This window comes from Sus scrofa, chromosome 9 (genome assembly GCF_000003025.6).
Source record: "Sus scrofa isolate TJ Tabasco breed Duroc chromosome 9, Sscrofa11.1, whole genome shotgun sequence".
Classification (NCBI taxonomy): Eukaryota; Metazoa; Chordata; class Mammalia; order Artiodactyla; family Suidae; genus Sus; species Sus scrofa.
Window position 1 is genome coordinate 49755123 of NC_010451.4, and position 17226 is coordinate 49772348.

The 17226-nt window shown below is 41.7% G+C and overlaps 1 protein-coding gene across 4 annotated transcripts in view; it reads left to right on the forward strand.

Moving 5' to 3' along the window:
* The window catches only part of UBASH3B (ubiquitin associated and SH3 domain containing B), a 141671-nt gene extending 124445 nt beyond the window's left edge, over positions 1–17226 (forward strand). For 3 of the 4 annotated variants that reach the window (XM_005667439.3, XM_021063019.1, XM_021063020.1), the window contains 4 exons: positions 1238–1382; positions 9405–9511; positions 11130–11239; positions 12486–17204. In XM_005667439.3, coding sequence (XP_005667496.1) covers positions 1238–1382; positions 9405–9511; positions 11130–11239; positions 12486–12623 — 500 coding nt within the window. In that variant the 3' untranslated portion in view covers positions 12624–17204. Of the gene's footprint in view, positions 1–1237; positions 1383–9404; positions 9512–11129; positions 11240–12485 lie in introns of all 4 variants that reach the window. The other variant, XM_003129945.4, reaches the window with a different exon arrangement.

The window sequence follows — 17226 nt, forward strand, 5'->3', positions numbered from 1 at the left end:
GTTGACTGTTTACTTATACCAAACAAACCAATGAGCCAGAAATACTGAGCCAACAAGGAATCTACACTATATTTGAGACTTATATTCGTTGACTTTAAGTAAATCCAAATGCATGTCTGTGTTCAAATGCATTAGACATAACACTTGCACAGAAAACTTGGACTGAATGCAATACAAAGAGAGTTAAAGAGGGACAGTTGCTGCTCATAGGACAAAGTACACTACGATAAAACATAGGACTTATGCACTGGATTTCCTGATAGAGAAAATGAACAATTTATCTGATGTGCAAATATAATGTATGCTATTGGAGAATATGGATGCTAAGAAGTTCCAAAGTTTCTTGATAAGCCCATCTTGGAACTTACAGAAAGGGGAATTATAGTATAGGGAGTTCCCACAGTGGTGCAATTGGTAAAGAATCCGACTGCAGCGGCTCCAGTGGCTGCGGAGGTGTGGGTCTGATACCCAGCCTGGTGTAGTCAGTTAAAAGGACCCAGAGTTGCTTCTGTGGTGGCATAAGTCACAGCTGTGCTTCAGGTTTGATCCCTGGCTCAGGACCTTCCATATGCCATAGATGTGGCCATTAAAAAAAAAAAAAAGAAAGAAAGAAAAGAGGTATTGTAATAGTTATAGAACTATATAAAATATCTGGATGATGATTTTTAAAAAATCAGATACTATAATAACCTATGTGAGAAAAGAATCTGAAAAGGAATAGATATAGGTGTGTGTCTATATATATCTGATTTATTTTGCTATACACCTGAAACTAACACAACTTTGTAAGACAACCATACCCCAGTACAATTTATTTATTTATTGTAAAAATCACATGCCATTTAAAGCCAGCTTACATGCTGGTAATGTGGCCAGAGTATTAAACTCACGTGTTTGTAACATACAAAACTTAAAAACTCTTGGAGTTCCTGATGTGGCAGAGCAGGTTAAGGATCCAGCATTATCACTGCAGAGGCTCTAGCCGCTGCTGTAATGTGGGTTTGATCACCAGCCTGGGAACTTCCACATGCCACAGGTGCAGCCCCCCCCCCAAAAAAAAACAATTAAAAATCCTTGTCCAAACCTCCCTGCTTCTACCTTCTTTAAGCTACATATAGCATCTGATAGTCGAGACTAGAAGATGAATCAGAATTGTTGAAGCAATTTAGCCTCTAATTTACTTTTCCACAAGAACATAGTGGTACCTCCTTCATCTTCATTTTATTTTCTCTCTAAGGTTTACAACAAGAGAATCACTTGAAGATCCGAGTAGAGCCTGGCTTATTTGAGTGGACAAAATGGGTGGCCGGGAACACATTACCTGCATGGATCCCTCCATCCGAGCTAGCTGCAGCCAACCTGAGCGTTGATACAACCTACAGGTAACCCTCTGAAGCCGCTGTTTCCGGAGGTCCCCATGGAAGTACCCTTCTACACAGGCCAGGCTGACTAAGGAGAGGAAGGGCCAGATGTAGCCCATAGGCAGTTGTCTATTTTGGAGGAGGACAAGCTTTAAAAAAAGACAGCTGCAGAAAGCCAGCATTCCCTGTATTTGGCATCGGAGTGGAATATGTCTCCCCCCCATCACACGCACGCACGCACTGGAGTTTTCTGACTTCACGATATCAATTTCAGTGAACAGTCATACCACTTTGTATGCCAAGAACACACACCAGCTAACGGTAGTGCAGCTCAGAAGCTTGTTTGGAAATAAGGGATGTGATGGTGTTTTGCCTTGGATTTCAGTTTTAAATTTTCAAAGCATTTTTAATTATCTTCATTCACTCCTGCCAGAAACCCCAGGATGGAGGCAAGCCACTTTCATATATCAGAGAGTTTGGTGGCCTATTGAAAGTTACACTTGTCGTGGACACATAGGACAATAAGAGTAACAATAACCCTTATGGATCATTTTCTGCATGTCAAGCAGAAAACTGTATGGTTTGCTTTATGATAGTCTCTTGCTTGTTCCGTTAGGCCAGACTATTATTAAAAAGAAGTGTTTGTGGATTGTACCATAGTTACATTAACCATCAGAAATCCACTCGGGCATTTGTAAAATGTCTTTGAGGAAGGACATATTCACAAACATTATCGTGGGGAATTAAGTTCATATTTCTTAGGACGGAATTTGAAACAAGTGACCTATATAAATAGGACTTTCTTCCTTGTGATATTCCTTGATCTTTCGTTTCAAATACCTACCCAAACCTCAAATGAAGCAATATGAATTTCTGGCTAAGGTAGGAGAAAATGTTTTGATTTCCATGGTCATTTTTGGCTCCACAAATAAGATCTCAGATAACTCCACTGATTGATATTTGCTCCTTCTTGCCTTAAAGGAACTAGCAGAAATAAGAATCAGTCAGTCAGATCCCCTACTGAAATAAATTGCATGTTGTTCTATCCACTCAGTGGCCATGGTTTTTATGTTCCCTGGGGAAACGGCAATACATTGTCCCCATGCAAATAGCCATCTTCCCTCTGGCTTGGGAAGTAATGACCTCCCTCACGTGCCACCGGCTCCCCTCAGGCCAACTGTGTCTTCAGATCCCCCCTGAAGTGCATCATACAGTTCCTTCCAGTCTTACTTATAAAGCTCTCCAGAATCTTTCTACCTGAGCTGTTCAGAGCACACACAGACCACCCAGTTGTGCTAAACAGAAGGATGAATGCCAGGAACCTGGGGGTCAGGACCCCGTCCCTATTCTAGGCTTTCTTTTCCTCTGTTAAAAAAAAAAAAATCCAAAATTCAGTTCAATAATTTTGTATTTGAGGAGGAAAAAAAAAAAAAAAAAAGATTGACTCCAATTTTATACAGCAGTTGTGAAAGTCACCATCAAGCATGTGAGAGACATAGCCCCCAGAGTCAAATTCCCTCTGAAACTAATTATGCCAAGTGAGCAGGCCTTTTGAAGCAAGTGGTGGGGCCCCTATGACTGAAGAAACATGGTGTGGAAACAACCTAAATGCCCATAGACTGATGAATAGATTAAGAAGATGTGGTATATATACACAATTGAATAATGCTCAGCCATGAAAAAGAATGAAATAATGCCACTTGCAGCAACATAGATGCAACCAGAGAGTCTCATGCTAAGCAAGTCAGAAAGACAAGTACCGTATAATATCACTTACATGTGGAATCTAAAATATAACACAAAGGAACCTATCTACAAAACAGAAATAATCTCACAGACAACAAGAACAGACTTGTGGTTGCCAAGGGGAGGGGACTGGGTGAGGGATGGGGTGGGAGGATGAGGTTAGCACATGTAAGCTACTGCACATGGAGCGGATAACAACTGTATAATACGGAGAACCATATTCAATGTCCTATGATAAACCATGATGGCAAAGAATTTTTGTTTTGTTTTGTTTTGTCTTTTTGCCATTTCTTGGGCCACTCCCCATGGCATATGGAGGTTCCCAGGCTAGGGTCGAATCCGAGCCGTAGCTGCCGGCCTACACCAGAGTTACAGCAACGCAGGATCTGAGCCACGTCTACAACCTACACCACAGCTCACCACAATGCTGGATCCTTTTTTGTTAAAAGAATGTATATAGATGTGTATAACTGAATCCCTTTTCTGTACAGCAGAAATTAACACAACCTTGTAAATCAACTATACTTCAATTTAAAAAATAAAAAAGAAAAGAAACATGGTAATGGGCAGAGGGGCAGCAGCCGATAGCCGGGGTATTATAGGTCAAGCAAGCACTGCTTATAGATCCCTGTCACCTTGAATAGGAGGGAGGCAGGACTGAAAGGTGGCTGCTGACTAATATACACGCGTCATCCACAGGCAACAAGACCCAGCCTGGGGCCTGGGTGTGGAAAGCAGCCCTGGTGGAGCTGGGCGGGAAGGAGCAAGGCAGAAAAAAACAAAATATATACCAGTTGGTTGGATGGGGCTTCAGAGCAGAGCCCTGAGAAGGAGGAAGGGAAAGGGGAGGAGGCGGATGGCACTGCAGCTGGGGTATTAGAGGGGCAACAAATCCAACTTTTGTGTAGGAGTCAGGGCAGAAGTTGGCTCTAGAGCCTAGACCAAAGCAGGCTGGGAGTTGGAGGGTGCACCGGGGAGAGCACTGTTCCAAGGATACTGCCTGAGTACTCAGAGCTTTGGGTTCCAGGTCTAGTTGGTGGCTAGAGGCCCACTTGAGTCTGAGAACCACACAGACTCAACCGTACACATGGGTCCTGCAGGTGTGGTCAGAAGCATGATGGATGCTTCCAACAGGAGTGAGAGAGTTTGACTGTCCCACCCACACTGGGACTTGTTCAAACAAGAAAACCATTCACAGGTTCAACTTCAAAGCAAGAACTGATCAGGAGGAACTGGATCCCAGCACCTGCTAGTTCTCCACTTATACAAGTCTTGTTCTTTACAGTGTGGTTTCGCCCTTACAGTGACTCCCTGGGCCATACAAAGAGGCCTTTTGTCACAGTGTGTGGGGGGTTCCTGGAAGACCAGGTGATGTAAATGGTAATGGAACTGGATGAGAAGTGGGAATGGGAAGAAACAGTTTGCTCCAGAACAACGAGGCCCGTCCCTAACGAGCAGTGATTCATGTCTCTCCCTAGCCCCTGGAGTGTTAGGAGATTCAGAAGGTTGTTTCCTAGGAGAAGTATGCTTGCTGAGAGAATTTTATTTAGATGAAGGCAGGATTCCCTCAAATGCAACAGCATCCTTCCTCTCTGGACAGTAAACCCAAGTGCACAGATAGGCTGCCTCAAGGAGGACACTGTCAAAAGCCATCCAAAGTGGAGGATAACTTTATAGGTGTTCATTGCAGACCCAAGTTCAAACCCAAGCTTTAAGCATTGCTAATGATGTAAGCAAAAGCAAGTCATCTGTAGCCTTTCTGAGCCTCAGTTTTGTCATCCTTAAACTCAGGATTTGAAAAAGGGTTTGACAGCATACATACTTAAATTGGAATGACACAGGGAAGATGAGCATGGCCCCTCTGCAAGGATGACATACAAATTCATGAAGCATTCTGTTTTGTTTTTTTTTTTTTGTCTTTTTGCCTTTTCTAGGGCCGCACTTGTGGCATATGGAGGTCCCCAGGCTAGGGGTCTAATCGGAGCTGTAGCTGCCGGCCTACACCACAGCAATAGCCACAGCAACTCGGGATCCAAGCCTCGTCTGCGACCTACACCACAGCTCACAGCAATACCAGATCCTTAACCCACTGAGCGAGGTTAGGGATTAAACCTGCAACCTCATGGCCCCTAGTCAGATTCGTTAACCACTGAGCCATGACGGGAACTCCTGTATTTTTAAATAATATTAAAAAAGAATGTATATGTATGACTGAATCACTTTGCTATACAGCAGAAATTGGCACAACATTGTAAATCAATTATACTTTAAAAAATAATTAAAAGGCATTGCTCAGAAGGCTATATTCCAGGAAAGCAAGTAGGGTGCTTTGCACAGAGCCTGACACATGGGAACCTCTCAGTAAATCTTAGTAGCAGCAGCGGCGGCAGCAGCAATGTAATCTGATGAAGATGCCATGTGAATTTACTTTGAGAACTCACTAGCATCTCCGTGCACTAAATAGCAACAATGAAAGCCAAAATAAGAAAAGCTATGATATAGCTGTATTCAAAAACAAGATAAACATCTCGTAGACCAGAAAACTAAATAGTAAAGGAAGGCAGAAATAGAAGTGACTACGATTAAAGACATTCAGGGTCACCATGATGGGAAGGCTTTGATGTGATCATCCTCTTAGGTGCTTTTGTACACTGGGTCATAATGACCACTTACAGCACTAGCCTGCTCATCTCAACCACATGCTGAGAGCTCCTCAAACAGAGGAATGGGGTTCTCCTCATGCTGTGTTCCCTGGGCTTCTCCTAGTGCCAGGTATTGTGGTCTGTGTTCAAACTAAGAGAGAAAGAAAAGGAAAAAACCCGTGAAGATCTTTTTAGCTCACAACTCCAATAGCCCTAAAATCTACTCTTTACAACTCTCCAACTCATTTCATGAAGCCAGCATCACCCTGACTCTAAAGCCAGATAAGAATACTATGAGAAAAGAGAACTACAGACCAGTATTCTCAACAAAAACATTAGCAAACCAAATTCAGTAGCATGTCAAAAGGATCATACGCCACAATCAAATGGGATTTATCCTTGGGAGGCAAGGATGGTTCAACATACAAAAATCAGTAAATGTGATATACTACATTAGTAGAATAAAAGATAAAAATTATATGATCTTCTCAGTAGATGCATAAAAAGCATTTGACAAAATACACCATCCTTTCATGATAAAAATATTCAACATAATAAAGGCTGTATACAGCAAGCCCATAGCTAACATTGTGCCCAGTGGTGAAATGTTGAAAGCTTTTCCTCTAAGATCAGGAACAAGAGAAGGATGCCTATTCTTACCATGGTACTGGAAGTCCTAGCCAGGGCAGTTGAGCAGGATAAAGAAATAAAAGGCATCCAAATTGGAAAGGCAGAACTAAAACTGACTTTGTTTGCAGATGATATGATCTTATATAGAGACAATCTGAAAGACTCTACCATAGAACTGTCAGAACTAATCAACAAATTCAGCAAAGTCACAGCATACAAAATCAACATAAAAAAATCAGTTGTGGGAGTTTCCATCGTGGCTCAGTGGTTAACGAATCCGACTAGGAACCATGAGGTTGCGGGTTCAATCCCTGGCCTCACTTAGTGGGTTAAGAATCTAGCATTGCCGTGAGCTGTGGTGTAGGTCACAGATGCGGCTCAGATCCCGCGTTGCTGTGGCTCTGGCGTAGGCCAGCAGCAACGGCTCCAATTCGATCCCTAGCCTGGGAACCTCCATATGCTGAGGGATCGGCCCTAGAAAAGACAAAACAAACAAATAAATAAATCAGTTGTGTTCTTATACACTAACTAGGAACCATCCGAAAAAGAAATAAAACAATCCCATTCACAATAGCATCAAAAACAATAAAATATTTAGGAATAAATTTAACCAAAGAAGTAAAAGATCTATATACTGAAAACTACAATACTTATTTATTTATTTATTTGGTCAAGCTCATGGCATGTGGAAATTCCTGTGCCAGGGATGGAACCTGCATGACAGCAGTAACCAGAGCCACAGTAGTGACAATGCTGGATCCTTAACCCATTGTGCCACCAGGGAACTCCAAAGACTATAAAACTTTGATGAAAAAAAACTGAAGAAGACCAAATGGAAAGATGTTCTATGCTCATGGGTCAGAAGAATTAATATTAAAATATCCATACTATCCAAAGCCATCTATAGATCAAATGTGATTCCTATCAAAATTCCAATGGAACTTTTCCACAGAAATGGAATAGTCCTAAAATGTGCATGGACCCACAAAAGACAAATCTAAGAAAGTAAACCTGACAAAAAACAAAACTGGAGGCATTACACTTCCTGATTTCAAGTTATACTAATCAAAATAGTATGGTACTGCCATAAAAAATAAACACACAGGAGTTCCTCTGTGGCTCAGCAGATTAAGAACCTGACTAGTATCCATGAGGATGTGGGTTCAATCCCTGGCCTTGCTTAATGGGTTAAGGATCCAGTGTTGCTGCAAGCTGTGGCATAGGTCAAAGACATGGCTTGGATCTGGCATTGCTGTGGCTATGGCATAGGCTGGCTGCTACAGCTCCAATTCGACCCCTGCCCTGGGAAATTCCATATGCCTCAGGTGCAGCCCTAAAAAGAAAAAACAAAAACAGGCACACAGACCAATGGAACAGAATTGAGAGCCCAGAAATAAACCCTCAAATATACAGTCAAGTAATATTTGACAAGGGAGCCAAGAATATGCAATGGGGAAAGGTAGACTTCAATAAATCCTGTTGGGAAAACTGGATAACCACATGCAGAAGAACAAAACTCAACCCCTATCTTACACCACTCTCAAAAATTGGGTTAACGACTTAAAGAAAGAAACCATAAAACTCCTAGAAGAAGACATAAGGGGAAAAGCTCCTTGACATTGATCTTGGCAGGGATTTTTTTTTAGATATGACAACTAAAGCACAAGTAATAAAAAGCAGAATTACTAAGTAGGACTACATCAAACTAAAAACCTCCTACAAAGCAAATAATCAACAAAATGAAAAGGCAACCTACAGTATAGGAGAAAATACTTGCAAATCATATCTCTTATAAGAGACTAATATTTAAAATATATGAAGAACTCATGCAACTCAATAGTTTAAAAAAATCCAATTTAAAAAGAGGGGCTGGATTTTTCTTTTTTCCAAAGAAGATGGTGCCCATCACTAATCCTCAGGGAAATGCAAATCAAAACAACAATGAGGTGGCCCCCCACACCTGTTAGAATGGTTGTCACCAAGAAGACAAGGGGTATCAAGTGTTGGCCAGGATGTGGAGCAAAGGGAACCCTCCTACCCTGTCGGTGGGAATGTAAATTGGTGCAGCCCCTATGGAAAACGGTAGTGGAGGTTCCTCAGAAAATTAAAAATAGAACTACCATGTGATCCAGCAATCCCACTTCTGGGGTTTATCCAGAGGAAATGAAAATAGGATCTCCCAAAGATAGCACCACATCACTTATATGTGGAATCTTAAAAAGCCAAACTCAGAGAAAGACAGCAGAGTAGTGTGGACACCCACCAACAGACCAGGGACCATGAGGAGGGGGAAATGGGGAGAGATTGGTCAAAGACTACCAACTTACAGTTAACTAAGATGACTGCGTTCTGGGGATCTAAAATACAGCATTGTGATGATCGTTAACCACACTGCACTTGAAAGCTGCTAAGAGAGTAGAGCTTAAATGTTCCCACCATGAAAAAGAAATGGTAATTATGATAGAGGTCACAGAGCTAGCTAAGGCTATGGTGAGAATCATTTTCCAATGTTTAAATGTACAAATCAATAAATTGTATACCTTAAACTGATACCATGTTATACATCAATTACATTCCAATAAAACTGGGGGGAAAATTAAGTAAAACCTATTTTTACTGCTTATCCTATGTAAGCCTAGTACAGAAAGGCTTGGGAGATCTCTGGCCATCTGAATAGATAAAGACATCTAACCTCTGCTTGGCTTCTTATTTATACGACGTAGGACTGATGGACTGCTTATGAGTTCATCCGGAAAAGAAGCCTGCACTGAATGTTTCATTTTTCAGTTGGTCACTCTGGCACCAGGCACACATGGCCTTTATTTCTATATCTGCACATTTCAACCCCACTTCTACATACAGCTGAAATACTCTTCTCTATACATACTCTGTCCTTTCTGGGGGAAATGGATAAACAGAAATATGGGAATTTAGAAAGGTCTTGAGATACAATTTAGAGTAATATCAATTGCTTTGTCTTGGGATCAAAATGTTTTCATTGCCTTTGTTCGTTTTTCTCTTGCAGACCTCACATTCCAGTCAGCAAATTAGTGGTTTCAGAATCCTATGACACCTATATCAGCAGGAGTTTCCAAGTAACAAAAGAAATAATAAGCGAATGTAAAAGTAAAGGTGGGTATTATTTTGGACACCATCCTTAAATAGGTGATCGTTTCTCTCTCCACCAGTTAATAGGCTATTCGAGATGTTTCAGTGTACTTTGGCAAACTCACTTCATAGGAAAAGAAAAATATTTCCAGACTCTCTTATCCTTTCATGTTAAGTTTGTACTATTTTCTCAAGTATCCAAAATGGTGGATATTCCATGGTTGATGTTTACTATATGAAGTCATATTATATATCTTGCACAATAATTTATCTTGTACTCTGTGAAGGAGGCTCTCTATTGCAATATCCAGAAGGTCTCTAGCGTAACACTGTCTTGCCTCTAATTTGATCTAGAAGCATGGACACCCCACACAAAAACACACCGACGCAAATATGTACACTGTCACTGCTATCACCAGCCAAGAGCAGTGTTTTCTAAGACTCAAAGCTGCTGTTGAATTTTATAATCATTGAAATCAAATATTTAATGATATGTGGGGCTATAATTTTTTTAGTGAAAAAGGCAGATGATAAAAGAATATGCACATTCCCCCCCCCCACTTAAAATACTTATCTTCCTAGAGCAAAGGCTGGATTGACATGCACCAGAATGTTAACAGTGGGCAGCTCTGATCAACAGCCTTATGGCTGTTTCCCATCTCTCAGTTGTCACGCAGAAGCCACTTACACCATCATCACCCCCATGGCAGTGGTACCACCCACCCCCACTATGAAGATACTCCGTGTGTTCCATTAACCAGAAAGCCTCAAGAGCTCACAGCTCCACAGCAGCAAGGTCAAAAACTGTTAGAAGAAATAGCAGAGAGCCTTGTAAACATTGAACAGTTTTGCATTTTTATTGAGGTAGTGGTCACAAAGAGCTACACATATGATTGACTGGGGTAAACCTGGTGAAATCTGAATAAGCTATGTGGGTTGTAGCATTCATTGCCTAGTTCTGATAGTGCACCTTAGTTAGGCAAGATGTTACTATTGGAGGAGCCTGCATGAAGGGTGCATGGGACCTCCCTGGTGTGTGTGTGTGTGTATACTATGTATATTAATATACACATACACATATATATATACATATTATGTAATATATTTATATGGTATATATAAAATATGCATAATGTATAAAATGTGATTTGCAACCTCCTGTGAATCTAATTGCCTTAAGATTAAAAGTGGTTTTTGCTGTTGTTGTTGTCTTTTGTCTTTTTAGGGCCACACCCATGGCCTATGGAGGTTCCCAGGCTAGGGGCCTAATCGGAGCCACAGCTGCCGGCCTATGCCACAGCCATGCCAGATCCGAGCGGCATCTGCGACCTACACCACAGCTCACGGCACCGCCAGATCCTTAACCCACTGAGCAAGACCAGGGATCAAACCTGAGTCCTCATGGATACTAGCTGGGTTTGTTAACCACTGAGCCATGACGGGAACTCCCAAAAGTGTTTTGTTTTTTAAAATAAGATGAGGCTATCTTAATGATACAAAGCATTTTCAAAATGTTGCTTGGCCGAATAGTCTTCATCTTGAGAATGTTTGCCCCTCCCTGGAACACTGGGCTCGAGTACTTAGAAGGTTTACATGGGTCTGCATAGACGCAGTCTCCCCAGTCTTGCTTTTCTGCCTCCAGGAAATAATATCCTGATTGTGGCCCATGCATCTTCCCTTGAGGCGTGTACCTGCCAACTTCAGGGCCTGTCACCTCAGAACTCCAAGGACTTTGTACAAATGGTCCGAAAGGTAATTCCTACTTGCACTTCAGGGGCCTGCAATGCCTTACGGTTTTAGAACAGCTCCGTGCTGGCTGGAAGCAAAGTTCTTTGGAGCATGTGTTGACTCTGAGCTGGGAAGACACATTTATTGGTTCACTTAACCAAGATGTATTGAGTGGGACTCTCTTTAAGGCACTTCATCAGGCCTTGGGTAAGATGGGGAAAAAAAGAAAAGAAAAGATGTGTTTGAGCTAGTTTTAGCTTCTGGGAGCTCAAATGGAGGAAAGAGAGTCATAAGCAGACTGTCTGGATTTCCCTGAGAGACCATGGATTGGATAAAGAGGGGTGCATGGGCCAGCACGCAGCATCTGAGAGCTTAGCTGGAGGAGAGGTCCTGGCTGGTAGGCCACAGGAAGCCGTGATTCAAAACGATCAGGCTGAAAGGCAAACCCAAGGCAGTGAGACAGAAAGCCCGCCGCTGACCGACACATCTGGATCGCCCCCGCTCCAGCCTGTGGGAGAGGCTTTCCTGTCAGCCATCCTCCCACACACTTCCCTCCAGGCTGAATTCCATGCTTCCTTTATCTGTCCCCAAAGAACCTGGTTCAGATTCAATTGCAATTCCTTTCTCATTTGTGAAAAACTAATTTCTGTGTCTGCCCTTCCCATTAGCCTGTAAGCTGCTTGAGGGCAGAAATTTTTTTTTTTTTTTTTTGGTCTTATTTATAAAGGCAGCTCCGGACACCCACTCAAATGTGTTTTGAAATGCCATGCCTACTGAAGTTAGGAAGGGCACAGCTTCAGCTTTGAATGTTAGGTACACGTGCCCCAATAAATAAATAAATAAAGCAAGAGGAAACAATTTTTTAAAATTGAATAATCTTTCCCATTGTCCAAGTATGATTTCTGAAATGTTTGAGCTGGGTTTTTAGCATGACTTTCAATTCGGAATTAATTCCTAGTACCCTAGCTTTATAGATGATGTCTTTTTTTTTCCTCCCATGCTATTAAGAAATAATCTATAAACAATTACTTAATTGCACTAGGAGAGCTCACCATTTAATGAATCCTTCTGAAGAATTCTCTTGGATTGCAAATACTCTTCCTTATAAATTATCAGTTTTATCCATTTCATTTTCTTTACTGATTTTTTTGGAAGGGATGCTTGCCTACAAAGCCCCTATACATTCCTTTGATTATCCCTTTGTCTAAATAAAAGTTAAAGCATTAACCCTCTGTTTCCGATTTTCCCTTTCTTTCCTATCTTACTTCAGATCCCATACTTGGGGTTTTGTTCCTGTGAAGAATTAGGAGAAACTGGAATTTGGCAGCTGACAGACCCACCTATTCTTCCTCTTACCCATGGACCAACTGGGGGCTTCAACTGGAGAGAGACCTTGCTGCAAGAATAAACCGCAAGAGTGAACAAAAAGAAAAGGCTTGAGAAAGGATTTGGGAGAAGTGTCGGCTTTGGGAGAAGTGTCTTTTTGTGTGTTTAGTAACAGTGGGAAAGTCTGCACCACATCCTAAGTGGACAGCTCAGAATAATTTAGCATATTTCCTTTCAAGCTTTACCGTTCTTAGGATGAGTCTGTGTCGAGGAAAGAAAGACTTGATTCAGGGATAAAATTCATCCTCTCTGGACTCTTGCCTAGCAAACAAGGCTTTCTAGAATTATCATCCTACATCCGGGCACCTGCGACAGCAAAGCATGTTCTCCCCCTTCCAGCTATGCTGGCTAAAGAGCCTGAGTCCTCCCCAAGGGGGCTGCCAGCCCACTCCGAGGAAGGATGCAGGAGGAGGGATGTGGGAAGAAGGATGCAAGAAGAAGGATGTGAGAGAATCCAGCAGGAGGGACACCAAGCTGCGGGTTCAGTGATGGGATTTTCTTTCGAATTGCGAGCTCCAGTTAAAGCCAAGCTGAGGAGTTCTTTTAAGGTTATTAGGAAACATGTCCCCACGCGAGTTTGTCCTTAGGTTTCCCATCAATTTCTACCCTCAGTATGACCCACACACCAGTGCTGCTGGCCCAAGACGTCTGCTCAAGGTCTCTAACCTTCGCCCTGGTCCCACCACATCACATTTTCTCTAGAGCAGCTGACTGCAGCTTTTTGCTATGGTCCTACCCCCTTGCTTCTATCTGTGAAATGGGGAGGCAAAGCATTTTTTTGCTCTCCAAGGCACTTTTGGATACTCAGGAGGAAGATAAATGTGTGACGTGTTCAATCATAGGAGCGAAGAACTTGCACACTATCAAGTGACTTGGGGTTCTCCGTGTTGTAGCCTAACGAGCCACAGCACTTCGAAATCTCCGTGACTTGCTTGTCTTTGCCCCGCGCGTCTAGACCATGTGAACTGGTCAAGGATGTTGACATTTTCAAAAGATGTGTGCTACATACATCATTTGAGTCAGCAAGAAGCTCATTCTTGTGCAATATGGACATCTTTACAAACCACACCAAGGGTCAGGTCATTGTACGCTCACAGTATACGTCAATCATAACAGAACGTCCACAAATGCATCAGTCACGGCCAGGGATATAAAACGGAGTCAGGGAACTAACTTAAATGATGACAGTCACAACTGCACTGCTCCTTGTGCTGTTGTTTTTATTCATTTGTTTTTCTATGATAATTTAAAATACACAGGTAGGGCTGCTTAAGCAAAGTGGAGAGACCCACATCCTGGGATATCTCATCACACTTGCTTCCTGAATTTAGAGGGAGTTTATTTAAAAGAAAAATACATGACAATCAAGCCAAAACATCAGTTATCAATGTCTAGTTCATGTGGGCCTAGCTGACTGCTGTGGGCAGCAGACGACGGTCTGGTATGATAGCGTTCACTGTAGACTGTATGTGCAAAATGAGGGCCCAGCATTTAAAGGGAACATTCATATGAAACAAGTCAATATATATTGTAGCATTAAATAACTTTAAAACCCAAGTGCATAAAACGCATGGTATATAAAAATAGATCTAGGCTATTAGAAACTAGAATTTGATGATCCTTGAAAAGAAGAGGAAGTGAGAGGATGCTGGCTTTGTATGTTAATCAGCAAGAGGGTTACTGCTGCTGCTGTTGTTGCGAAGTCACTTAGAGAAGCATATCATGAATTCTGCATTTTAAGAAATCTTGATTTCTTCCAGCATTGCACAAACACCGATCCAGCTTCTGGGTCTAGAAATAACTCTGTGCTGACATTACTGATTAATGTAAAAGTTTTCATCTTACAATAGAGGGGGGGGAGGGGGGCGGGGAATGCTCACATTAAAGATTTTAAAAGGAAAGTCACCTCACGGCCAATGTAATGTTGCTGCCAGGCATTCTGTCATCTGTAATGAGGTGAATGCACTGTAATCAGACCTATAATATTTATTAGAGTCTCTACAAATTTTCCTGGACTTTCAGTGCTCAGCATAATGCTTGAACATCTCATATTCACTTGAAAACTGGAGCCGCGTGTGCTGGGCAGGGTCTATATGTGTGTAAAACACATTTCAGAATAGGTCATCTTCTCCCTCCCTCTCACTGGTCTTAGGTCTGACGACCTGGCCGCTTGGTTTAGCTGGGCTATGGTCCTAAGTCCAATATAGACAGAGCCTTAAGCTATCATTTACAGGAGCAAAGGAAGGCAGAGATCAGAAGTAATTTTCTAAGTAATTTAGGTGGACAACCCTAAGACAGTTTATTTCTCTGCTTTAATGATCCAGATTGATCAGAATAGCCTGAATGATTTGAATTCTCATTAAATCTCTTTTCACATTTACCTATTTGACAAACCAAACGTGGACTCCAACTGAGAAATTCTTTGGAAATCATGTTGAATCTATGTGTAATAAAAGGAGCAGACAGCTGTATTACATGATTTTCTATCCATCTAAAAATTCGAAGTGGCTATTACAACTCGTGAAGTTTAGGCTGGTTCTTTTTGATCTGAGGCTGATGTGTGTTCACAGGTGTTTTGAGGGGCTAGAAGGAAGGTGGGAGAGGAGGAGGAAGCAAGGAAGAAAATGTCAAGGAAGAACCAAATGGTTTCTGGTAGAGAGGATTTTTTTTTTTTAAGTGTAGACAGTTATCTGAAATAAACGGAGATGAAATTAACTAAAGGATTTAATCTGGGATTAAAAATCTGAAACCGTCTGCTGCTTATACAAGTGCACCACATCAACCCACTAATGGCCCAGCATTATTCACAGATAGACTTTGGTTTCAGTGATTTCAAAATGCCGCATCTATTCCTCTCCAGACTAGAATAATTGGCCCATCTTAATGCACAGGCTGGGGGATTCATTTTCCCAGGCTCTCTTCTCCATCACTGCCTTGGTAGCTAGGAGCTTATTGCTTCACCCCAGCAAGGAGTTCAGAATACAGTGTTTTCCATTACATTTAGATTCATAGAATCTGAATGGCTGATTAAATGGCCATCTGATGGCCTGAAAGAGGGGAGGGGGTATTTTTCACCCTGTATTGAAAGGCTTAGAGGAGTTTCTAGTTTTTATTTTAATTATACTTTAACCAAAGAATTATTTTAAAGTAACCTTATATTTGAAAGACGATTTTGCAAAAAAGAAAAAAAGAAAAAAAAATATCCTCCGGAGCGATGTCAGTCTGGTAAATTGTTGTTGATGATTTTCTTGCATTTTAGGCCAATGTGGTCCTTTTCCTATCAGCGGTATTTGGAATGTATACAGATTGTCATCCACTTGTTGCTTAGCATTACCATAAATGTATCTTTTCCACTCAACTAGCTGCGTTCGTCCTACACGAAGTCTCTTAGTTCAATGAGCTAGTGTCACTGGGAACTAACTGAAGAACTACTGTCAGAGAAGTTCCTATCTCCTGGCCTTTGTAGAAAGACGTCTCTGCGTGGTAAAAAGGGAGGCTTTCCTTGTAACCTAGGCACGCTGCAACGCCAGTGTTTAATTTAGAAGCCGTGATGAATTGCTCTTTTGAATTTACTCTAAGTCATGCGTGTGTTAGAATACAGATGAACCTCCTTTAATTTTCACAGGCACGGTCACAAACTGTACTGTGTCTGCACCAACTTCTCAGATAATGAGGCGCAGGGTTATTTGCATTTAAATTGTGGTCCTGCCCACGTGTGAGAACTCGGAGCCACCAGTGGGGCTGCCTTGCCGGGAGGGAGGAGACGAGGAGACGGGCGGAGGAGCGTGGGGAGAAGAGTGATTGGCTATCTATTTGGGTCAGTGTTCATTTTACAAAGGTGATGGGGGGATAGTTTGTTAGGTGATGGCAGAGGCTTTTTGTGTTTAAACAAGGGATTACAATTGGATGGGCTTCTTTTCAACCCTTTAACATACTGAATTTTCCTAGGGTGGTGACTAGCTCTAATGAAAATTCAAGGGAAGGGAAAAATGGCCTCTACATGCAGAGGATGTAACCTGATTTTTTAAAAACATACAATATTACATTGTGTGTGTAGGCTTAAAATGATGAATAATCAAACTTAATATACATCGGTTCTTACAAATGTTTTACACCGTACCCTGTAGCTGCCATTACTTACACAGAAATTGGAATTTTTGTAGCTGCTCAATTTCTTGGACTCTGTACAGGATACATATATACGTACAATGGGACATATGTACTGGTTCTTCCTTTGACTGCCGCTCAGGAGAGGAACACCATCCTGAAGCATTTTGGTTACCCTTACACCATTCTAAACCTGCTGTTTGGGGAAATATATTAGTTCCTTTCTCATTTATAAGGCTGTTGTATCATTAGTTTTCTATGTGATTCGGGTGTATTTATTTGGTGAAAGGGGCTTGTAATTATAACATAGGAAACCACACCTAACTGTATTGCCAAATTCCTTGTAAACTACCTGTGGCGTCTGTGCTTTCCAGGCTGCGTGCTCTTCCTCTTGATACTGCGACGGCACCATTGTAATTAGTTCATTCCATTCCATGAGCATCTCCCTTTAAGTGGTTCCTAGATGGTTTAATAAAGAGAAACTGTGTTCTCAGTGGATGCAGAGCGATTTCATATTA